General features: G+C 41.3%; 1 protein-coding gene across 8 annotated transcripts in view; it reads right to left on the bottom strand.

Moving 5' to 3' along the window:
• SEMA6D (semaphorin 6D) overlaps positions 1 to 24945 on the bottom strand; it is a 57577-nt gene that overhangs the window by 4731 nt on the left and 27901 nt on the right. For 2 of the 8 annotated variants that reach the window (XM_060096774.1, XM_060096772.1), the window contains exons 2-18: positions 9695 to 9853; positions 9188 to 9299; positions 8576 to 8636; positions 8404 to 8466; positions 8194 to 8295; positions 7869 to 7959; positions 7078 to 7197; positions 6303 to 6391; positions 5370 to 5587; positions 5139 to 5270; positions 4673 to 4828; positions 4410 to 4583; positions 3481 to 3621; positions 3308 to 3385; positions 2775 to 2875; positions 2360 to 2416; positions 705 to 872 (exon numbers count right to left, since the gene is read on the bottom strand). In XM_060096774.1, the coding sequence (XP_059952757.1) occupies positions 705 to 872; positions 2360 to 2416; positions 2775 to 2875; positions 3308 to 3385; positions 3481 to 3621; positions 4410 to 4583; positions 4673 to 4828; positions 5139 to 5270; positions 5370 to 5587; positions 6303 to 6391; positions 7078 to 7197; positions 7869 to 7959; positions 8194 to 8295; positions 8404 to 8466; positions 8576 to 8636; positions 9188 to 9299; positions 9695 to 9803 (1972 nt within the window). In that variant the 5' untranslated portion in view covers positions 9804 to 9853. The remainder of the gene's footprint in view (positions 1 to 704; positions 873 to 2359; positions 2417 to 2774; positions 2876 to 3307; positions 3386 to 3480; positions 3622 to 4409; positions 4584 to 4672; positions 4829 to 5138; positions 5271 to 5369; positions 5588 to 6302; positions 6392 to 7077; positions 7198 to 7868; positions 7960 to 8193; positions 8296 to 8403; positions 8467 to 8575; positions 8637 to 9187; positions 9300 to 9694; positions 9854 to 24945) is intronic. The other 6 variants (XM_060096775.1, XM_060096776.1, XM_060096779.1 and 3 more) reach the window with 6 other exon arrangements.

The following is a 24945-nucleotide window of genomic DNA, read 5'->3' as shown; positions in this document are numbered from 1 at the left end:
AAAAGAGGAAGAATGATTATAAAATTTACAATGAAAACAAATAAAACCAAAATCAACAGATGTAAATCATAAATGACAATGCACTGCTATAAAAACTGATTGGAAACCTGATACCACAGTTTAGTAAGCACTAAAGAATAGATTTTTTCCCAGAGTGATCTAACAAGGTAACTCAGCAGACAGCTCTTTGATAAATGCTTCTATTATGGGCTGAAAATGCTAGTTACGGACAAGCACTCTGTTAGGTTTCAGTGCTTGTGGCATTCAAACAACTTCGTGCCTCCCATACTTTTCAGATTGCATTGTAAATTGCAGCTAAACAAAAGTCTGGGAAAGGCTCCCCAACAAAACATCCGGTATCAGGATATTTTCAATTAATGAGTTTTGTTTTCGGATATCACTGGGGTGATCCTCGGAATTCTCTGATACCCAGCAGAGTGTAGCTTTTTCAGACAGAAGCCAACACGTATTAGATTGTCTGAGTGGCTATTTTACCAATTCCTTCTTCAACAGCTTTCCACCTCTTTCATCTGCTAAGGAATGCACACTCCACGTAACCACAGAAAACCGGTGTGAGTGTGGCCAGTGGCGGCGATGGTAACAACAGAGGCAGCTCCGTCCTGCTTCACCTCCACACGTTCCTCAGAGATATCAGGAATCAGGTTTCCACTCAGTGAGAGATGAATTCCCTGGTGAGGCCTTACCCTTTGGGATACCTGATAAAGGATCAGTAAAATCAGAAGTGTTTGGGTCATCTTGAACTACAAATTTCCGGGAGCTGGTCAGTTTAGGTCTCCAGGTATCAATCACCTTAGGTGTAATTTCTGGGATACTTGCCATTGTGGTAACAGAAGATGAAGATACCTCCATGTCTGTGGTGGCAAACAGATTTTTATTAACATGGGTAGTGACAGCGGATTGCTTCTGACTGGTCTGTTGTATTTTCAAGTAAAGTTTAAGCAAATTTTATGAGAAAGCCTGCTCTAGGATTTCATAAAAACACATCCAAGGAGATTATACCAAATCCTTTTCTTGCAAGGGAAAAATATAAGCTAAAAATGAACAATAAAGACATATTGAGCAGATTTCGAACTTGAAGACACTGAAAATACTCCTCTATGAAGCCTCTGCAGTGATTAATGACACTCATGGAAAAGGTATGATGAATCCCAAAGACTAATTGCTAGCTTCTCATCCTTTTGTGAGACAACATCACTTCTTTTTCTGTATATTTTTTTAAAGCATTTTCATAGACAGTTGGAAACTGTGTTGCCTTCACTGGGGAACCTACAGTGTAACGTCCTCAGAAAACACCTGATTAGGTCTGCATAAACACTTGATTTTAGACCTGACAAAGAGGCTGTCCTGCTTTACCACAGACATCTCGTCTATCTGTAGATTACTGACTGCACTGAGGGCTCACCATCCATGGTAAAGCACTGAAGCAGGGATGAACCTTGTCCGTGCCTTCCAAAATGCCTGAGGTGTTTCTTCCAAAGAGTTAGCAGCAACTCATGCAAAAGAAATGGCATTCACAAGCTGAATAAGGATGTTCTGATACACAAGATCTTCCATCCTTTTCTCCCCTCTGAGGAATGAAACTGCTGGTAAGTTTTAAAACCAGCAACAGGATCGGGAGTAACTTAACCTCTTAGTGTGTCCATTACTGATTTCTGCCAGTAGATTTTCCCTCAAAATGTAAGCATATGATCTTAGGTTAAATGCTTGGAGACCCCAATTCAGACTGGTGCAACGGTCACAGATGAAGATTCCAGAATGGATGCAGACAAGAGGGGCACAGGAAGCCCAGCGAACATCTTAATACATCAGAAACCAGCTTCATTCGATGGGAACATTTTTCACACTACTGAGACCACAGCATTCAAAGGTTTCTGGGATTACCACAAACCATTCAGAAAAGATCTCTCAAGTTTATAAATACACATTTTGGGGAAATGTGTATTTGTTTACTAGGTCTTAGGAAAGGTGAGGAGAAAAGGGGTAAATAATGAAATTCTGCCATCCATTAAATACAGATGGCCAGAGGGAACATTCACAATGCACAGGGGTGAGAGAGAAGAAAGCTTGGGTGGACGGGCGTGCAGCTGGAATGCAGCCTATGTTAATCCATTGGATTTTTCTTAAAGGATGTGCCTTGGTCAATGATGGGCTGTTAACATGCTACACAGGGTGAAGTGCTAAATAAGAAAAAGTCTTTCGGACCATCAGGGGGGTTATGAGTCAAAGCACAAAAAATGAAGGGCTGCCAAACTGTGCAAAAGGAAGGGAGAAGGGGCTGAAAATGCTGAACTGAAGGAAAGAAAAGGTTGTTAATTCAAAAAAATGAAAAAAAACTAACCAGATGTTGGACCGCCAAATATTTTGTAATCTGGTGTAGTTGAAGTAGGCAAAATTTCTAAAAGAATTAAAGGAACAAGTAATCAGTAAAAAGTAACCAAAAGAAAGCAAAAATTTACGAATTCCGATTAACTCAAAAAGTCAAAAGAAAGGACTATAAATTAAAAGATTAACCTACTGCTGAGACTACCCTTCTCTAGATTTCCTACAAGATTGTAAATGGTGAAGGAAAAAAAAAAGTAAGATTCCTCTCTAATGTATCCCCATGACCAAACAGCTCAGCTTTTGTGAAGTTTAAGTTAAATGCTAGGTGGCATGTGTCCTGAGTCATTATAAAAGGCTGATTGTAAAATAATGTTCACGTGCAAATGTGGTCAAAAAGAAGCACCAGGAGGGAAAGGAAGATTCGGTCTTACCATGGCAGTCCCCTAGATGGGCTGTGTTGCCATATTCTGTGTCCTGTTCAAATCCTCCAGTGCTGTGGTTATGGAAAGCAAAGAAGTCTTCAGTTAACAGCCTTCATAGGAACACAAGTGACAACCAGAGCAGAACCAAGAACACAGATGGATTAGTAAGAATGAGCAGACAGAAAAAAAGTGGACATTTCAACATAGCTTGCTAAAATGAGTATTTCTATTAAACATTTGGTAACTAGAATGTTTAAGAGAGCAGAAGAGAATTGGTTCTTTCTCCCCATCCATTTCCCGTAGGTATTTCACTGTCTACAATCTCCTTTCCCTCTCACAGCACCAGATTTTCTTTTTTTCCTTCTCCCATACAAAACAAACAAAAAACAAAAACAGAAAAAAGGAAAGAAAGAAAGAAAAGTAAAGCAAAAAAGAAAAGTAGTGTTATTGGAAGTTTTCTAAAATTTCTAGCTTTAGAGTCCCTGGAGAAGATAGAAGCACATCTGGAGAAGATCTCAGCTAATGTGACAAAGTATACTTACAGCATCCCTGGGGTCACTTGACCACAGGTCCCTGGGCTTAACCAGCCACAGTACGGGTCTCGAGATGCAATACAAGACCTGTATAAAACCAAACAGAACGTAACTTGAATTTTCTCATCATCAAAGGTAATGATGCTGGAAGACCCGGGATAAGGAAAGAAACATCAGCCTACTTTTTACATGATCCATAACGCTCACAGCGACTGAGGGGGATGCGGATAACACAGCTAGAGAACGCCACGTATAAAGAATGATGATCTTTATCCAACTGGAGTGAGATGACCCTTCTGTCCTCCTCATTCTCAGCGTTGCACCTATAGTGTGGGAGACATTTTGAAGATATACGTTTAGTAAGTCAAAAGCTACAGGAACTATACGAGGCAAGTGAGGTTTGGTTTTTGCAATTATTGAGAGCTGGGGAGGCGTTAAGGAATACTCTCAGTAGCAAACCAGACAAGCACGTAGTTTAGGAAGTAATAATGATGTGATTCATCTTCTACTGCTCTGCATGGCTGGTTTAATTTCAGGCTGGACAAAGGGTTTTTTAAAGATTGGCTTCCTGTTCTGATGATCGAAGGGAATTGCATTTGTGAAGAGCATGTTAGACTATAGGGAAGAAAAAGGATAATGTTTTAATGCATTTAAATCTTCCTGTGCTAGATATTTCTGGATCTCTCCTTAGTCTTCTTTGCTCCATTTCTCTCATCTATTTCTTGTTTGTTTTAATGGTCCACATAATTTTTTATATCAGTGGTTAGAAGAATTATGGTGTACTGTGTGTGTGTGTTTGCAATCAACTGTCTGCTCCATGTAGCATGCTGAAATATATCTGCAAGGTAAGAGGGTGGTGGTAAAATATTCTCATTTTCCATAGGTGACAAACAAGGGCTGAATTATTTTTAAACTCATCACTGTCCACCCTCCAAGCCCTAGTGGACTCAGGAAAACAACAAACCCGGGTTTTATTTCAGTGAGGAAACAAAACAAAACAAAACAAAATGCTAATATGCCAAACCACTGCTAATTTAGAGGGTTGAAAGGAAATGACTAGATGAAACACACACTGGAAGTACTAAAAAGTGTTCTCGTATAATATACCTACTTTGCATGGTTGTACGCTTCAATCTCTTCCAGTAACACGCTGTCATTCAAAGAGAAAGGACTGGTCTTTGCCAAAACTTTAAGTACCATGCCAGCTTCTGAGCCAACAAAGATGACTGTGTAGTTCTGGTGGGGTCCAGCAGAATGGTCAACGGCAATGGCCGTCAGTCTGTACCTGCCAGAGGAGGGGAGCCAGGTCAGGGGGGCGGGCAACAGGAAGGGAAGCTACTGGATGGGAGAGGGCCCGTGTTTCTGCAGTCTTACCTGATCCGAGTCTTTGTGAACCAGGGCTCGTCGGCAATGGGCGGCACGGCAGAGTCCATCAGGGGGTGGGATTTAATGAACGACAGAGTTTCATCCGGGAAATCGATGGAGGTTTTATAAGCTTCGGCAAGCCCATGCTTTGCACAACAGCCAGGCCTGAAAGGAAAATAGTGTGTTTTGTCCCCCCTCACAGTTTGTATCTAGGGATTAAGTGTCCATTGTGGAAGAAGAGGTCAAGAGAGAAAGGAGAGTGAACCAAACCAGAGGAGCGATGCTATTTCCCTGAACTCTGCGGGCTCTCCATATTCAAGCCCTCAGAGTCACATTCACTGATTTTCTGTCTGTAGTGCTGCACAGGGACCCTTCCTGGAGTGGGAGGTTGGCCCAGCTGCTCTCTGAGGATGGATGCTTCCCGTGACCAGAGGGTTTTGTCAAAGACAAAAATCCTCTCCTTTTTCTTTCTTACCTTGGCTTCGGTACTTTGTCTTCAGGGACTGCTGTCCAAACAGAATCTGGAGTTTTCTGTTCTTTAAACCGTCCTCTGAATACTTTTTCAATGTCATCCATGCTAAATGCACAGACTGCAGAACCAGGAATGCTGAAAAAGAGGAACAGTATCAGGAGACAATGGGCCTGTTCTCGGTTCCCACAAGCGAGATACAGAAGGCCTTTTGAAGTGCCAGGGATCTGTTCTCACCTGTTGAGCTGTGTGGTAAACACCCCGACCACAGTGGGGACGCCATTGATTTGTATTATGTCTGTGACAGACTGCAGAACATCAAAGTAGAAAAATGAATCTCCGGGGACAGAACAGTTAAGCCGAGCCTTCAGAAATGAAGTCCAGTGTTTCTCCAGGACCCGCTGGGAGCCACCCATGTCGTTTTTACATATGCGGGCCACACGGGAATATACAGCCTGCCCACGGGACAAAAGCAAAGCAACGGGGTTATGGGCACGGAGGAAGAACAGGAACAAAAAGCTGCCAGATACGGGAGGGATGAAACATGCTAAAGATACATGTGGTTCAAAAGACTCTGGCAGCCTTCTCTCTAGGGATCTGTATAGTAAGAATGTAAACTAGATTTATCTGTGAGAAAAAAGGGTCATTTTCCTGCTCTGCCAAACAAGCTCCATAAGAAGTGAGCTATCGAACGGCACAGCTGAATGGAACCCGTTCCCGTGCTTTGTCCCCCACTTAGCTTCTCATATTGTTAACAAAATGCACCATCCTTAAACCTGGCATAGAAGGGGCCACAATATTTTAGAATCATATGGCTTGTACTGAAGTATTCAACATTGAACAGGGGCCCTTACTTTCCATCCTGCCTTTTGATGCTGAGAAAGAATAGCTATCAATAGATTTCTAAAGAGTTAAAGAAGCATCCATAGCTCAGGGGAGCCTGCAGAACATTCTCTGTAGTAACAGAAAAAAAAAAAAAGGAAATCTCAAGGCCCAAGGCTGCTGTTCCCACTCTGGCCATTGTGCAGGTATTCCACAGCAATTAGTCTCAGGATAAGCAACTCACCTCTCTGCACTTGGCCCTAAATGCTTTGAGTGCTGGAAATATGCAAAGACCTTACCAAAGTGGGCTCAATTCCATGCAGTATGAGTGCACAATCATATACTTGCCTTGCCTAAATTATTATGTTCTACAGCAATTTCTCGAAAGAAGAAATAGACATAGTTTCCATATTCTATGGCATGAAGAAAGTGTGGCTCTGAAAGAGAAATTGAAAACAAACTGGTTCCTAAAGGATAATTCAATTAGTATCAGACCCTGACTGCCAGGCATGACTGACAGATGTCACATTGCTACACTCAAGCCAAGGAGAACTCTGATATGCCAGCGAGTCTGTGGAGTCCCAGTATGGGTGTGTTGAAGCTTCAGGGAACCCGAAGTCTTTAATGTTAGCTAATGGACTAGAAAAAGCCTACAGGGAAATGAACTACAACAAAGGTCTTTGTTTCAACAGATTTATTCATTAACCTGTAGTTAACTAGGGAAGGAAACTGCTTACGTTGCAAATAAAAAATCTTGATTTCTAGACTCCAAAGATCAAAATAACTCTGCAGATACGAACTAACAATTCCCAGGGTTAACTTTCCAGGGTAGGTAGATGGAAGTGGGCAAGGATTATTACATGCATTTAGAGTTAGGCAAATGGCACACAGAATTGAGATCTTTTTTTTGAGGTCACCTAGGATAAAAATCTACTTTCCTGACATGGCTACTGGTCTCCTCATTCCCCATTAATGCTCCCGTTCACAACCAAGGCAGCTTGTACTTGGCTCTAAATAAACAATATAAAGTCATGCACTGAAGTTCCTGATGCCCAGGTCTCCTGTTCCCACTCAGCCATGTTACTTCCCATGGTGATCTCACAAAGCTGTTCTTCAAAGATACCTTTGATCCACTTGGAATCATATTTTATAGTACGAAGGGCAGATCCATCGCCCATGCTTCGATAAATAACAGCATCACTGGCCAAGAAGTCAGCCACTGTGGCAGAATACAACTTCCCATCTGAAACCAAAGTTATAAATTAGATAAAATAGCCATAATTATCCTAAGTGTGTTATCTTATATAGTGTATTATATCCTTTGGAGTGATTTCACCTACATTATTGCTACATATACAAATAAATCTAAGCCCAATGCTCATAATCAACCTGTGACAGGTTGACCCATGGTATTATCTAAGTTTACAGATGAGGGATTGAAGCATCAAAAAGTTAAGCAACTTATTCAGGGTCACTGGCCTAGTTAATTAACAACAGAGCCAAGTGTCAGAATACTTACAATATGCTCACTTTTTTTTTTTTTTTTTTTTTTTGGTACGCGGGCCCCTCACTGTTGTGGCCTCTCCCGTTGTGGAGCACAGGCTCCGGACACGCAGGCTCAGCGGCCATGGCTCACGGACCCAGCCGCTCCACGGCATGTGGGATCTTCCTGGACCAGGGCACGAACCTGTGTCCGCTGCATCGGCAGGCGGACTCTCAACCACTGCGCCACTAGGGAAGCCCAATATGCTCACTTTTAATTCCTCATTTTTGAAAACTTGTTCATAACTTTTAGCCTTTGAAACACCTGTGTTAAGGTAGCTATCCTAGTTATGAGCTTTTTTCTTCCTTTAAATTCCTTTTGCACCTTCAATGTTATTAGTCCTTTATATTCATTACACTAAAGAATCTTACCAGCAAAAAGGGCAACATTGGTTTGTCTGGCATCAAATGGGCACCTTGCCAAACCACTAATTTCTTCCCCATCATACTCCAAGGTATTCAACTACAAAAGAAAAATAAATAGCTAGTGTCATATCTGTTCAATGTACATGTTTGAAGGCAATACTGCTTTATTTGCACTGAAATTCTATGGGAAGAATTCTGTCTTTATTCCTCCATAGCATTAGAGATACAACAAATTACTGGGTCTATAGGAGAAAGGATTTGACGCTAATGACATTCCAGTAAAGGAAGAAAAGTTGATTTAAAAAAAGCACATTGTATAAAATATACTTACCCTATAGTATCTACACATGGGATTAAAAGCATTGGTGCCACAAACAAAAACCATCTCATCGTTTCTCGGAACAAATACTTTAATAAAGTTGTGGCATTCATCCTAAAGAAAGTAACAATTACATTAACATTAGACATTCCATATGCTTACACTGTGGGCTCAAGCCCCCGCAGAGACTCAATCTAGTAGGCACTTGTTTGTTTCACTTACTTTATGCTTGCCTTTCATAGCACAGTTTTCTCGATCCTGTTGTCTTGACCGCCATGTCAGTTTCTGTATCAATCAAGCAAACCAAAGTTCAATCTTTTAAATATTGAGGGGAGAGGGACATTACCCAAGTTCTGAGGGAGTGCAAATAAATTTGCCAACTACACTTGCTCACCTTGTTTGGTATTACTTCTGTTTTGGGGATTTCATTTAAGTTTACTGTATAAACTTGATCCCTGTTGGAAACAAGGCAGTAAGTCATATCATGTGAATACATAAAAATGTCAAGCTGATTCTTATTTTATTTTTACAGATCTGCTTTTATTGTGTTTTGGAGATCATTTGGATTTTCTCTGTCTCCAGCAAAGTCAACAAAGAGTGCTTTTTCATTAGTGAGTTGCTTTTATATATCACTGTGGTTAGGGAGCAAAGAAAGCTCTTCAGGCATGGGTCAAACTGCTACTTGGTATTAGCACAGACATACTTCTAATATTTGCTTGAATAATTCCAAGTTAAAAAGGAATAAAGAATGATTTTTTTTCTCCTGCTGCTTTAGGAATAAAGAATGGTGTAGGATTTCTTGATGGCAGTAATAAAATAAGACTGCTAAAGGTTTTTGCTATATTTTGTTCCTGGTACACAACACTGACTCTTCCAGGTGACTATTTTTGGCTACGTGCAATTTTTGATCACAATACATATTAGTTTTTCATGAACTAGACACATTAATGCAAGCACCACAAGAGAAAAGAATTTTAATCTAATAAACCAACGAGAGGAAAATTACCTGCCAGCAATATAAAGTGTGTCTCGAATTTTCAACATCAGCTGAAAGTCCAGCCTATGCTGTGATTCATTGCCTGAAGGGCGTCCTCTGAAAACCGGATATTGCCTTGAATCTGCAAGTAAAAGTGGGCTAAACCATCAGTCAGGATTACGGAGCTGAAGAATCGATACACAGCATTGATTAGCTGTATATACTAGTTGTAAAAGGGTTTTAACTAAATTCCTCTCTTAAGGTCTTGAATATGAATGAATAAAGGACAGTGAATGTCAGCAAATGGTCTTTTTCTTTTAACTGAAAACATATAACCTATATATGGGTTGCTTTAGAAAAGCACCTAACTAAACTGTCCCATTTTCTCCAGACACTAGGAAATGATTATGGATAAATTAGTATGTAAAACATTAGAAAGACACAAAACTCTCTCTTTCTAAAAATGAATATGCTCAGAAAATCAAAACCTAAAAAGCTTCCTTCTTAGAAAAGGAGAATGTTCTTTAGATTACTTACAGTGATAGTCAACAGTATTAAGGGGTTCATCGTCTTCAGGAAAGCTGACTGCTCTCAACTGGGAAATCATCAGAAGCAGCATGTAGGCACAAAGCAGGAAGAACCTCATGGTGGGCCAAGATGAAATCAGAGCAGCCCCTCCTCAGAAATCCCACTTAGCTACGGGAAAACAGAAATAGTTTGGAAAGATCTCTATGCTGTGATGAAACTGTTTGGTCATTTGCAATCAGCTAATTTTCACCACCAGCTCTCCAATGCACCCCCCCCTTAAGAAAGATGGCAGTGGTGGAGGAGGTATCTCTGAAAACACAGGCCAAAGATGGAATCATGCCAAGTCTGATTAAAGCATCTCGTGAGCATATTGAAATTTTAGGCCAATTTGCAAGAGTTTTTGAGGTAACTACATATGTTATCACAGCAAAATCACCAGAACCACAAACAGAAATGCTGGTTGCTGATAAGAAGATGGGGAAAGTTGGGATTCGAATTTTAATTAAACTCCAGTCTGCTTCCCTTCCCCCATCCCTGAAATAAATCCAGTACAGCTCGTCTCTGCCCCCTCCCCCCTAAAATGCCCAAGCTGCCTCGAGAGTATCCAAGGAGCTATCAGTCCTGTTGCCCCTCACAGCCCCTTGAGGCTTGCCAAATTCCCAGCATTATTTAAGCCCTACCCCTAAATTCTTAAGTAGAACAGTTCCCTAAGCTTAGAAAGAACAACATGAAAGTAATGACATGAATGACCTTGAATCAGGGTGAAAGAGAGTTAAATGAAATGAAATGATTTCATGATCAATCAATCAAGCAGAGAGGGGCCGGGATGAAGCAGCACAGCTGACACAAGATGACTGGGGAAGCCTATATTTTTACATAAAACCATTTGGACACAAACCAATACCCTAAATATGCCTGTCCTCTTAGCTTTATTAAGCTTTAGAGCCATACAGGGCCTTAGGGACCATCTAGTTCAACCCCCTCATTTTTCAGATAAGAAAACTAAGACCTGGAAAAATTAAGGGACTCGCTGAATTTCATGGAGCTATTTAGGGAAGGATCAGAGTCCAGACTCACATCACCTGAGTCCCCATCCAGGCCTTTTTCATCAAATTAGATAATGAAATTAAATGGCTGGAGTTTTTTTTTCTTAGAAAATATAGCACTCCAAAAAAATCTTTGGGGGGGGGGTTAATGAATACATTCATTATCTTTACTGAAGGGATGTTTCATAGGTGTAGGCATATGTTAAATTTTAACAAGTTGTACAATTACATATGTGCAGTATATTGTATGTCAGTATCTCAACAAAGCTTATAGTGTTAATTGTACAATATTAGCTGCAAAAATCTCTAAATGTTATTAATTTATTAGAAAAATAAATTAAGGCCCTACTGGGCCAATGGGTATTTTTGTGAAACTGTAAAACTTCTGCTTCGCAACAATATCATTCCTTCTTCAACAGAAACTGTCACTTATAGCTACTATACTGAACAATAAAACATTTAGCTTCAGCCTCAGTCTCATATATCTAAGAACTTTAGGTGTGATCATGAGAATCACTTCAAATTCTGGGGGAGTACGACCACTCAACTAAGTACTGCCCATGACTCTTTCATCTTCTTAATGTCAAAAACACAGATGCACACACATGCATTCTATACAACACTCTCAGTATTTGTCTTTCTAACTAGAGTAGAAGCCAAGTATGTATACGTGGAATTTAGAACGCTAGTTTTTCAAAAAGAGAGAAAAATATTGCAATACGATTTTTCTCAATGGACAGCTAATCCAGCAGTAAGTTAACACACTTAAAATACTATATCGTTTATATGTGGAATCTAAAAAAAAATGGTACAGGGCTTCCCTGGTGGTGCAGTGGTTAAGAGTCTGCCTGCCGATGCAGGGGACACAGGTTCGTGCCCCAGTCTGGGAAGATCCCACATGCCGCTGAGCGGCTAGGCCCATGAGCCATGGCCGCTGAGCCTGCGCGTCCGGAGCCTGTGCTCCACAACAGAAGAGGCCACAACAGTGAGAGGCCCGCGCACCACAAAAAAATAATAAATAAATAAATAAATGATACAAATGAACCTATTTACAAAACAGAAATAGAGTCACAGATATAGAAAACAAACTTATGGTTACCAAGCAGGAAGGGGGACTAAATTGGGAGATTGGGATTGACATATACACACTACTATATATAAAATAGATAACTAATAAGAACCTACTGTATAGGACAGGGAACTCTACTCGGTACTCTAATGACTTATATGGGAATAGAATCTAAAAAAGAGTGGCTATATGTTTAGGTATATGTATAACTGACTCACCTTGCTGTACAGCAGAAACTAACACAACATTGTAAATCAACTATACTCCAATAAAAATTAATTAAAAAATAAAAATAAAAATGCCCTGCAAAAAAGCCTGGAGGACTGGGCCCTGCAGCAGCATCATTCTATACTCTAGTTGAAAGAGTGTGGACTTTGGTGGCAATGGGACTGGGGCTTGAATGGAACTCCACCACTTACCAGCTAATCGACCTGGGAAAGGTTCTTCAATCTCTCTTAGCATTAATTTCTAAAAGAACTAAAAGCTTGGCACCTACAGCTTCTGAGCAAAGTTAATCTTCCTTGCCCACTTCCCACAGGACACCATGTTATTGTTAAGGTCAACTTGGTCATATAACCAAGTTGACCTTAACAATATGAGCAAAGTCTGGGAAAAAGATATCCTAAAATATTAAAGCTATTTGGCCAGTTTTTTCCCCCACAAGTGGATAATTAGTTTAAAATACGAAACGACTGTTTTTAGAATAAATTTTACAACTTGAGCCTATTTATCAAACCTAGAAAAAAAGTAAAAAGCAATCACCAACAATCCTGCCATCTCAACCAAACAACCGTAATGATTTCATTCTAATCTTCTTGCCACACACACATATTTTCAATCATGATAAAATGACCTCTTTCAATCTACCATTTTTCCTGAAGCAGCATCTTCCTGTCTTGCTTTTCCACAGTGTTTTCCCATTTATAAAGACCCTAAAGGAGATGTGGTATATATACATATACCACATATATATGTATACAATGGACTATTACTCAGCCATAAAAAAGAATGAAGTAATGCCATTTGCAGCAACATGGATGGACCTAGAGATTATCATTAAGTCAGACGGAGAAAAACAAATATCATATGATATTGCTTATATGTGAAAGCTATAAAAAAGATACAAATGAACTTATTTACAAAACAGAAATAGACCCACAGACATAGAAAACAAATTTATGGTTACCAAAGGGGAAAGGGTGGGGGATAAATTAGAAGTTTGGGATTAACATATACACACTACTATATATAAATAAACAACAAGGACCTACTATATAGCAGAGGGAAGTATACTCAATATTTTGTAATAATCTATAAAGGAAAAGAATCTGAAAAGGAATATATATATATGTATAAGTGAATCACTTTGCTGTTCACCCGAAACTAACACAATATTTGTAAATCAACTATACTTCAATAATAATAATAAAAAAAAGACCCTAGACATTGAAGCAGTGTAAAAATATGAAATGTTGCCCTAGGAATTAAATTCTGCTATTACATCAATCCCAACCTGGATGTTTCTGCTGGGTATCAGAGGAAAAAACCAGAAACACCAATGAATCCTAAAGAAACACAGAAATATCGGCATGAACCCAAGAAGGTAGTTCTGTGAATCTTTCTCCACTAGGACAGGTAACTGAATGGTTCACATTATGGGGGCACAGCTTCCATGCCCCAGACAGCAAGGCAGGGAGGGGCTCTCACCAGGAAGAGTGTCTTTCACAGCTGTGATTCCAGCATTGCGACTGAGGGTGGAATCACTGCTGACTCACTGGCAAGCACCAAGTGCTGGCTGAGCCATCATTTCCTGTAACTCATTCATCTGACACTGCAGAAAGCAATTTCTCCCTATACCCCACCCCTCATCAATCTCATCCTCCAAAAATAAAACCCCACCACTAATTACTTCCTGTCCCTGCATAAAGCTTTATTGAAAAAATTACTTTCAGGTTTGCTACAGAACTTATAAATGGAAGCATTTAATGTAAAAACATATATCAAAGCAAAGCTGAGTAGGGGAGGTAAGAATCTGGAAATACCCAAGAAAAATGTACCAAGAAGCAGATTTATTTGCATGTAAACCCCTCAGACTACTTTGTTCTCACTTTATTTAAGGAAATATCCCAGGATTCCAGGGCTCGGTGAAACCATCAAACCAGTTATGTGGAATGAAGGCAAGACATGAGGCAGGACAAAATGTTGGAAAAGAACCTAGACCTTGAGGTTACAAAGATCTGAGTACAAACTTGCTTGTGCCATTTACTTCCTGGCTCTGGAACCTTGTTTAAGGTGAATTAACCCTTTAAACCTCAGTTTCCTCATGTGTAAAATAGGAATAATTACCTTTACTACCTCATAGGTTCTTCTGGGGATTAAATGAGATAATCTATACAAACCATCTAACACAGAACCTGGCCTATAATAAATCTCTAGTAAATCTTATTGAATATTATCATGACTATTATTGTTAGATCTTATTGTGCAAAAGGGCCAAAAAAAAGATATGTTTACTCTTTCATTTTATACAGCTATTTATTTACAACAGTTTATGTACATCATCATAACAATAATAGAGGTATTCTTAGAGGATAAGGTACAGCTTCATAGACATAGATGCCTCCAAGAAGGAGGAGGGAACCACCTTCCTTACGTGTAAGCTTATAGTAAAGAACATACCTATATGAGGTTATTCCTTTCAGTGAGAGAGCAGGGAATCTGAGTAAGTATATTTTGGATTTTTTTTTTTTTTTTATATGGGCTTCCCCTTACATTCTTGATTTCAATCCTAAATATAATGAGGATAGCTCTTAAAAGGAGTTCAGAGCTGCCAAGATAGCCAGGGCTTGAGTGACAGAGACTATAATTTTTTACACAAAATGCTCAGCATTCAAGCGGCAATTACTAGACATTCGAAGAACTACGATTAAGAGAGAAAAAGACAATAGAAAATAGGACCACAGGTAACCCAGGTATTAGAATTCTCAGATATAGTTTTAAAAAGTAACTATGTTTATTTTGTCCAAGAAAAAAAGATGACAAGATGGAGAATTTCACCAGATACCTAGAATCTATTAAACAAGAATTAAATATAAATTCTACATCTAAAAAGCACAGAACTAAAGCTTCTTAATAGATGTGTTTAGCAACATATTTCTTATAGCTGAAGAAAAGATTAGTGAACTGAAAGATAGGTTAATAGAAAATACCACACAGAAACATGGACAGCAAAAAGGTTGGAAAAAACTGACCAGAGAGTAAGAGACACACAGGATCTTGTGAAAAGATGTCACATATGGGAGTCCCATATGAGGAGAGAGAGAGGAGAGAGAGAGAAATGGAGAGAAAATGGACAGAAGCAATAACTGACAAGATAATGGCTGCAAAACTGATGAAGGACAATAAGGCACTCATTAAAGGAGCTCTAAGAACTTCTAAATACAAAGAGAAAACACACTTAAATATATCATAGTCAAGATGCTAAAAATAAAATTTTTTTAAATGTTAAAAGCTAAGATAGTTTACCTTCAAAGAAGCAGGAATACTGACGGATGACTTATCGATAGAAATGATGGAATTCAGTAGACCACAGAATGACATTTTTAAAGTGCTGAAAGAAATTACATTTTAAGCCTAGAATTCTATAATCAGTGAAAATATTCTTCAAAAATGAAGCAAGATAAGATGTTTAAGATAAGCAAAAACTGAGAGATTTATTGTTAGCAGGCCCAAACTAAAAGAAATACTGAAAGGAAGTTCTTTAAGCAAGAGAATTTATATGGTTGGTTAATACAAGTTCTTTTTATGGTTACAGAATAGTGGCCAAATTTGAAATTAATGAATCCCAGAGAGAGAAATTGATCTATAGTCTGTCTCTCTTAAAGCTATATTAGTTCAAAGGAAATGAGAATTCAGAAATGCAGTAGGCCTACTTAACTTTCTCCCCAGTCCAAAGAACCCAGAAAGAACCATGTTGATTTTATTTATTTTTTTGGGGGGGGGCGGGTTGCGGGCCTCTCACTGTTGTGGCCTCTCCCGTTGCGGAGCACAGGCTCCGGACACGCAGGCTCAGCAGCCATGGCTCACGGGCCCAGCCGCTCTGCGGCATGTGGGATCCTCCCAGACTGGGGCATGAACCCGTGTCCCCTGCATCAGCAGGTGGACTCTCAACCACTGAGCCACCAGGCAAGCCCCATGCTGATTTTAAATCCCTGGCTCTCTTCTGGAAATGCTACTTCTCAAAGAGGAGCTGTTTAGACTCTCATACTCCCCCTACACCTCAGCATCTGACAGTGGTGTTGCTTCTGCCCAGTTTCCCAGTATTTCTTCTAGACTTTGGGCCTCCATCCTTTTACAATAAAATCCTGTGCTTACTTGAGGTTCTGCCCCTCCTCCTTTCTTTTAGCTGATAAATTCCCAGTCACTTTCTCTAAGAAAAACATTTCAAAGACTTTAGCAGTCCTGGTCCATGGTTCCACTCTTGGACTTATCAGCTATAGCTTCTTCACCTCAAAAATCAGGAAGTCAAGCACTGCATGCTTTGATCCCAAACTTCTGTCCCTCCAGCTGGTTTGACTGCTTTCACCAGACTACTCTTCCTTCTCATCAGGGACTTCAGTCTACTAACTGCTCTCCTTTCTTCTCCTAACTTCTAATCCATTATTCATCCCCAGTCTTGTCATACCACTTTATCCATCTTATATGGAATATTCGGTAGTCAACCACTTCAATAATACTTTTGCCTGTACTCTAGACTCCCTCATCCCTTGTTACTGTGTCAGACTTTCTTGCAAAGTTTCTACCTAGGATGAACACAGCCTTCTGCACCTTCCCCAGAGCAGCTGAGCTGCTGTAGGGAAGACAACCACGGTCTGCGGCAATTTGGTACGTACCAATGTCACAAAATTCTTGACCACCAACTACAACTCACACTATAAAACTGTGGGGATCCCATGTTTCTCTACTAGATTTGCACGCACCCCAAATCAGTAAGTTTAAACTTTCCCCATTCACCTCAAGGCCCTCATCTCTTCTCCCACCTCATAGCTACTTCACATAGAAAATAAGGCCATAAGTTAGGAGCTTCCTCAATCCCTCCCCCTTCCCATTATCAAGAACATCAACCTATATGCTTCATCATGAAGTTTTTCCTCCCTCTCTCCTGGTTTAAGAGGATTTCACTTCCCAACTCCCCTCCATGGGCTTTAAACCCACCCCCTTCTGTTTTTCCTGGAACAGAAAAAAAAACATGGATTATATTCTTCTCTTCTGGCATGTTCTATAAAATTTTATTGCTTAAATATTATCCATCAGCACTTAAATTTGCCCACACCCCTGTCATCTCAAAAACAAAAAAGGTGAAAAAGCTCCTGTCACCCCAGATCCTTCTCTAGTCACCGCCTATCTCTTTCTTTCCATTCGCAGACACTGACAAAAAGGTTTTCATTCTCACTGTTGTCATCTCCTCACCTCCCACTCAGTCTTCTACTGCCTCTGTTCTAGCTCCTCTCTCAATAACGTCTTTTAGCAAAAACACTGATGACCTCCAGGTAGCTCAATGCAATGGATACTTGCCAGTCCCATCTCATGTAATCCCTCAGTAGCTTTAGACGCAGTTGACTGTCCACAGCTTTTTAAAGCACCGTGGTTCCTTGCCTTGCCTTTGACCACATTCTTCTGACCTTTTCCCTACTTTTCTGTCTGCCCCTTGTCTCCCATTCATTCTGTAGATGCAACAAGAATGAGTTTTTCAGAATATAAACCCCATCATGGAATCTCATAATCCTCCAGGAACTTCTTATTACTCTTAGGAGAAAGTCCAGATCTTTGCAATGAGGCTTTAAGGCAGTTCCTGCTCTGAGTCCTGGCTCCCTCTCCAGCCTTATCTTGAGTCTCTCTCCCTCTTTACTCATGCTTCTACCACCCTGGCTATGGTTCTGGCCCTGGAACGTGTCCTATGTTATCTACTTCCACCAGGCCTTTGCCCCTCCTCCCTCTGGATGGCCCTTCTTGCCTCCCATCCTTGGCCTAGTTAAGTCCTCCTGTAGTTCTTCAGACCCTGAAGAAGAGTCAGTCCCTTGGGACAAGCAGGTCTCACAGTTGTCAATACTTGATACAACTGTGAATAAACTGTAAATGAAGGAAGAAACAAAAGAACTAGTCATGTGTCCTGAAAACTACCAGCTCTGCGAAATCACTCCGGGCAAGATTAGCATTTTGGATTCCTGTCTGATTTCGATTTACTTAATACTGTTAAACAAAACAACAACAATAACAACAGAGAGCAAAAGACCCAGGGAGGATGAGCACCCTAGGTTCTGCTCCCAAGTAGCATTCATTCTTTTATTTGAGTATGCTGTGAACTACAGGAGAGAAGCGGGGTGGGCCGGGAGCTGCAGCAAAGGGCGCCATTCACTCCACAGTCTATGAAATTCCAGGGGGGCACTGTTTACATTGCAGTCCATGAGAAGGACGGCCCATGGAGTTACAGGAGTTATAGGTCTACGGCCTGACAGCCCCACATGACAAAATGGAAAAGGAGCAATGGGTTTAAGTAGATTGAAAAAGAACAAAGAGAAGGAAGTTAATTGCTATTCCTTGGAACCTTACCAACACACGGAGGGTTGACATTGAAGGTCAACTACAAAAGAGAAGTTTATGTTTATAGAGCATTCACGTTTCTAGATACTAGGCAGTGCATTCTGGGTAGGGCTATGGATTTTAATCTGTGCTCAACATCAGTATTTAATGAGAATGGTGTGACAACCAGGCTGACAGCATAACCTCTGGAGTATAAGAATGTGAGAAGAAGAGATGATGATACAGATTCCAGAAGACCTCTTAGCAGAGTTGGGGCAGGGTACTCTGGGCACTTCTCAGCAGCGTGGGTAGCTACTTACATCCAGGCTCACCAAGTGATTCTTGACTGATGGAGTCTCTTGGGAGAGCATCAGCTCTCTCATTTAAGGAAGCTCTACTGTCACCCCCACTGCCACCATCCTCCCCTCGGCCCGATCCTCTCCTGCACAAGGGCTTGGGGACCAGGGCACCATGTATGAACAAAATATAACCTCCCTAACCCTGGGCCAGGAAGAGGTTTCTGAAAGGCCCTTGACTTCGAGACCTTTCCTCCCTCTGGGAACTTGGGTGCCCAGGTGAGAGGAAGAGGCTTCCTGCACTGTTCTGTTAATGACACTTTAACAACTTAAAACATTGCCCTCTGGCATGTTGAGGAAATGACAAAGCAGCTCTCTGACTCACCCCCCGCAACACAGCTGAAGCCCTGCTGACACACCAGAATCTGTAAGGAAGTACATTCTGATGGAGCAGGGAACAGTCAGTCTGGAGGATTGGGAGCTTGGAAGCATAAGGAATGTCAGGGCTGCTTCTCCCACTGACACCGGCAGCAGGAGAGGAAGGGACCAGGCACCAGTAGATCTGGGGTCATGGACTTGCTATGTGACCACGGACAGGAAACCTCACTTTTTGGGCTTGAGTTTCTTCATGTAATAAAAGGGAGATAAAAAGAAGATGCGGCACATATATACAATGGAATATTACTCAGCCATAAAAAGAAACGAAATTGAGCTATTTGTAATGAGGTGGATGGACCTAGAGTCTGTCATACAGAGTGAAGTAAGTCAGAAAGAGAAAGACAAATACTGTATGCTAACACATATATATGGAATCTAAGGGAAAAAAATGTCATGAAGAACCTAGAGGTAAGACAGGAATAAAGACACAGACCTACTAGAGAATGGACTTGAGGACACGGGGAGGGGGAAGGGTAAGCTGTGACAAAGCGAAAGAGAGGCATGGACATATATACACTACCAAACGTAAGGTAGATAGCTAGTGGGAAGCAGCGGCATAGCACAGGGAGATCGGATCGGTGCTTTGTGACCGCCTGGAGGGGTGGGATAGGGAGGGTGGAAGGGAGACGCAAGAGGGAGGGGATATGGGAACATATGTATATGTATAACTGATTCACTTTGTTATAAAGCAGAAACTAACACACCATTGTTAAGCAATTACACTCCAATAAAGATGTTAAAAAAAAAGAAGCCTATTAAAAAAAATAAAATAAAATAAAAGGGAGATAAATTGAAAGTGTAGGAGCACTTTTTCTCAGAGTCCATGAGCTCCTTCTGAGGGCTGGAGGGCAGAGTCCAACTTCCCTACCTGCTCAGATAAACATCCTGGTGTAATACCCACCGCTCCCACGTTCTTTCCCCTCCACATACCAGCATCTCAAGTGGCTCACATCACAAACAGTATCTCCCTGATCCTGAGGCTGCCTCCTTTATCTCCCTGTCTCTCACCCCTTCCCCAGCCAAACTGCTTTGAAGAGAAGTCTCAGCCCACTGTCTCCATTTTCTCACTTTTTATTAAATTTTTAACTCACTTCAGTCTAACTTCAACTCTTGCCCATCAATCACCTTATGGTCAAATCCAACTCAATCCTCTTTTTTTTTTTTTTTGGCCGTGCCTCGCAGCACACAGGATCTTAGTTCCCCGACCAGGGATCGAACCCATGCCCCCGTGCAGTGGAAGTGTGGCGTCCTAACCACTGGACGGCCAGGTAATTCCCTCAATCCTCATTTTAAATCTTCTTTCATCTCCCTGAAGTATTCAGTCATGGTGGTCCCTCCATCAGATCTTGAAGCTCTACTGTTGGCTTTCATAGTTATCTCCTCACCTCTCTAGCTACTCCTTGTCAGCAACCTTCCCAAACTTGTCCGAACATGCCCACCCTTAGATGTGGTTCTTCATGGTTCTGTTCAGGCTCTTTGAAGATTCACCCACATTACACACACCTTCTTCACTACCACTGATTAATTGATGAATCCTCACTCAACATGCCCAGCAGAGATCATACGTCTCTGCTCCAGATCCAGCTTGCAACTCTTTTGCTAGCTATTTCGGCTCCTAAAATATAGGCAACTTAAATTTGGAAGGTGCAAATCTGAACTTCAGATACTCTGTCTTGACTTGTACTCCTGCTAAATTCCCTACAGAGGGCAGGCTCTGAGCTCCAAGTGCTTGGGTTCAAGTTCATGCACTATCGCTTACCAGCCATGTGACCCTGGACCTGTCACTTCACCTCTCAAAGTCTCAAGTTTTCACGCATAAAATGAAGATAATTTAAGCACTAATATTACAATGATTTAATGAAATAATCTGTGTAAAGCACGTAGCCAAACCCTTTGCACCTGGTAAGGATCCAACAATTATTATTATTATTGTTGTAATATTTTTAAGATCCTACTCAGTCACTGAAGCCTTAAACCTGGGAGTCATCCTAGATCTCTCCCCCTCCATCATCCTGTTTCCAACCTGTCAGTACATCCTGTTGATTTCTCTTTTCATTGTTCTAGAATCTACCCTGAACTGGTTTCTGCCCTCCTAGACTTTTAGTTTATTCTCCACAAAGCCACCAGAATGATCTTTTCAAAGCACGAATAGCTTCATGTTACTTCCTTGTCTAAAAACAATTTTATGGTTCCCTAAGGCCTCTATGATAAGGTCTGAATTTATTTCCAGGATTTACAAGGTCCTCCACAATTTGATTCTTGCCAGCTTCTCTGTTTCAGCTACTAATGCTTCCCAATCTTCATCCTAAAGCAGTGTCTTCTGCACATACTATTCTCTCTCAAAAGCCCTTCCTGGAAATTGTCTACTTACCAGATCAAAATGTCCCTGGCCTTTGCCCCTTTCCCATTCTTCCAACTACCCCAAATCCTGCTCCCCTGGGCGCTCTGTCCCCCTCAGGATGACTAATCATACTATGACACTGTGTAAAGACTTCTATTACAGAACTCACCACCTCATCATAATGTTACTTATTTTCACATTTTCCCTACTAAACTGGGCTCTGCTCGAGACAGAGAGTACGTCGTATTTGTCCTCTTTATCCTTTGCATGAGGCACAGGGCCTGGAATGTAGGAGGTCCTCAGTCATTATGTAAAGGATAGAGAAAAAAAGAAATAGATGGAGGCTGTACACGTGGCTGACTCAGCTGTGGGAACACCTCGTCACTATCGCCCCAAACACCTGGAGTCTTGGGTCTACCATTTCGCTGCAACAGCAGTAGCACACAACCCTCATCAACCCCAGGCGTTTCCAGGTGCTCCAAATCTAAGAGGTTCTTGCAAATGGCAACAGATGCCTCCTTTCACACCCTCCCATCATTAACAAACTGCTCTTTGATGGGAGGCATGGGTAACACAGGCCAAAAGAGTAAGTGATTTCCGTCACCCCCCGCTGAAATTCCGCCTCATTTTGCAGCTTTCCCAGAACAAGGAAAGGAAAACTGAGCTGTTCCTGAAATTAAAGAGTGGAGTATATGGTACTGGCAGAGAAGGAAGTCTGTTGACTCCCCACTACCCAACAAGGAAAAATAAAATAAAAATCAACCTGCCTAATGGCTGACTGATGCTGGAGATTCTGCAATGGGAAATTCTTTTCTTTGGCTGACGGGCTTTTTTCCAGTTATAAAGTATGTAGCGCTGGAGCGTAACATAAGCCAGAAATCAGTATGAATACATTTGTAAGATCTTTCCTTGGGGCTAGATTCTGATAGAAAAGAAAGAAAGGTGGCAGTAGACACCATGGAAGGCAGAAAAGGGCACACTGCAGGGTATGGAAGCCTGTTGTGTTCGTTATTAATGCCTTGCTTTTATAATCAATGTCTTCCTAAAAGTTGGGTCAGTTTTGTTTATTTTAATTATATTTTACATGCATGAGGAAAGCTGGCTATTTAAAGACGTTTTCTGAAAATTAAAACAGCTCTTATGTCAGGTTTTCATTTTAAGTCTAGGTGTTCTTAAAGCAAAGCATACCAATATCTCCAGCAGTAATGTTTCTGGTCAAATATTAATAATTCACAAAGGAACTGCACTTAAAAGGAATTGAGCAGGAAGGGACAGAAAACAGGATCTAACCTGTCTCTGCCAAATTCTAAGCAAATCTGAACAGGAATCCCAGAATTTGACCTCTGATCGGAACCATGGCTCTGGGGAGCATAATTCTAGTGACACCTTGCCTACAAGATTTTGCCTGTCCATCCTAACTCAAATCAGGTAACATTTTAAAGCTAAACTGACCTAGAAACAATCTTCATTTAAAGTGAAAATAACAAAAGAAACTAATGAGGGGATGAGCCCCATAGCTAAGCAGAGAGAATCTGCTACCCAGGCAGATGACAAAACACATCAACTTCTTAAGAGATCAAGATGAGGACTAGCTTTGTGAAAATATAAAATATAGCAACCGCCTGCAATTGAAAAAAAAAAAAAAAAAAAAAAGAGAGAGAGAAAGCAGAAGGTTGCTGTGGCAGAACTGAATACAATGGTGTGTCCTTTTTCCAGGGAGGACTGCAGGGCTTTCAAGGCTAACTAGTGACAAGAGACATTAAAAGCTTTTCCTGTGTTATCTCCTCCACACGTGTGGTCCCTGCCAGGCTCGGCTGCTTCCCTTTGGCCTCCAGGAAAGGAACCATTCTAGACAAAGGAAGGGCTCCTGGTTCCAAGGGATGATTGAGATGCCAAAGGACTCAGCCTGTCTTTGGAACATTGGCTTATTCTACTAGATCACCTGCTGGGGCTGCCATATGGCCTGCGCAGACATTCTGTTCAGGCTAATAGGGCCTGGGTCCATGCCTGGTTCTGCCCTCTGGGCTGGGATGACAGAAGTAGAGCATGTTTGCTCTGTTTCTGCTGACTTGTCTGATGCCACCACTGCAGAGCCATAGCTTTCAATATCCTGTATGGTGCCTGTTTTAGGTTTTCAAAGAACATGAACAATACCCAGGCGAGGGAGGACTGAGGATGGGCTGCTGCTACTATTCCTAGGAGAGAATAAGGAGATAAATTAAGGGACTCAAGGTCCAAGAGTGGTAAAGCTGGTGCAGAACCCAGATGTCATGAGAGTCTATGGATGTATGTTTCTCATCCCTGCCAATGACAGGAATTTGCTCTACATGAAGAAGCTAATGTTTTCCTGTTTCATTTTCTGCAAATCACCTCACCAGTGGTTCCCAGGTGATGTCATGATTTCAAATAGCTGTTGAAGGGTTAAATTTAACAACCCAGAGAAAGCAAAGTAGACTTTAAAAAAATCTGTAAAGCCAAAAATTCCTGGTCCAAGCACTATGGTTTCCAGTTGCCAAAAAATATGGCCTTTGTATTTGCCCTCTGTATTTGAAAACACAGTAACAGCTGCTTGTCTGTGGCAAATGTGGAGACTGATTACTAACTGTTCAGAAAGATCTACGATAAAGCACTACTATTATCTGCATTCCATTAGAGAATTCAGTTCTGACTTGTTTTTAAAAATCCACTTCCTGGGTGAAGAGTACATGGGACCCTACTCTTGTTGCAACTTCCTGTTAGTTTATAACCATTTCGAAACAACTTCTAAAAATGTTATTTTGTTCTACTGATGGAAATGAGGTCCCCTGGTGAGGGTTCAGCCAACAGACCTGGACTAATAAATTGACCCAAGTGAATTTTTATGGCCAGAAAAAGCTCTGCCAGGGCCCAGCCTGCCTGGGCCTGAGTCAGTTCACCTGTGACTCACCTGTAGCCCTTTGTCTGGGCTCTGTTATCTATGATATCTATGAGCTTTTGAAACCTCTGGGTCCACCGAGGCAAAATGGGAGTCTAGGTAAATCGATGCCAACTGCTGAGTTTTACTGAATCTATTCAACACCGAGCGGGTATGAGAAAAGTTGGGCCCTTCCTCCTCTGGGGTGGAGCCTGAGTGAGTGCTGAGCAGTGCAGTGCCATGATTGCAAACATGAACTCTGCAGCCAGAATGCCTAGGGAGGAGACCAAGCTTGGTCACTTAAGTAGCCTCGGGCAAGCTGCTTAACCGCTCTGTACTTCAGTTCCCTGTGAAGTGGGGATAACTAGCAGCTCCTCTCAGAGAGGTGCTGTGAGGCCTGAGTGAGTTACCTAAAAGAGCAATCCCTGAGCTCCTGCAATCATGTTCTGTAATCAGGTGAGTGCCAGGAAGCCAGGGCAAGGCTGACCACGGCACCACCTTGAGGAAGGGCTGCGTGGTCCATGCTATTGCTGGAGATAATTATGCCTCAAAGGTTATACTACCCTTATCTGCATTTATTCTTGCCTCTCCTTATGGG

The sequence above is a fragment of the Mesoplodon densirostris genome, chromosome 4, assembly GCF_025265405.1.
Source record: "Mesoplodon densirostris isolate mMesDen1 chromosome 4, mMesDen1 primary haplotype, whole genome shotgun sequence".
Taxonomy (NCBI): domain Eukaryota; kingdom Metazoa; phylum Chordata; class Mammalia; order Artiodactyla; family Ziphiidae; genus Mesoplodon; species Mesoplodon densirostris.
The sequence above is the reverse complement of the archived record's forward strand: the minus strand, read 5'-3'. Positions and strand labels throughout refer to the sequence as shown.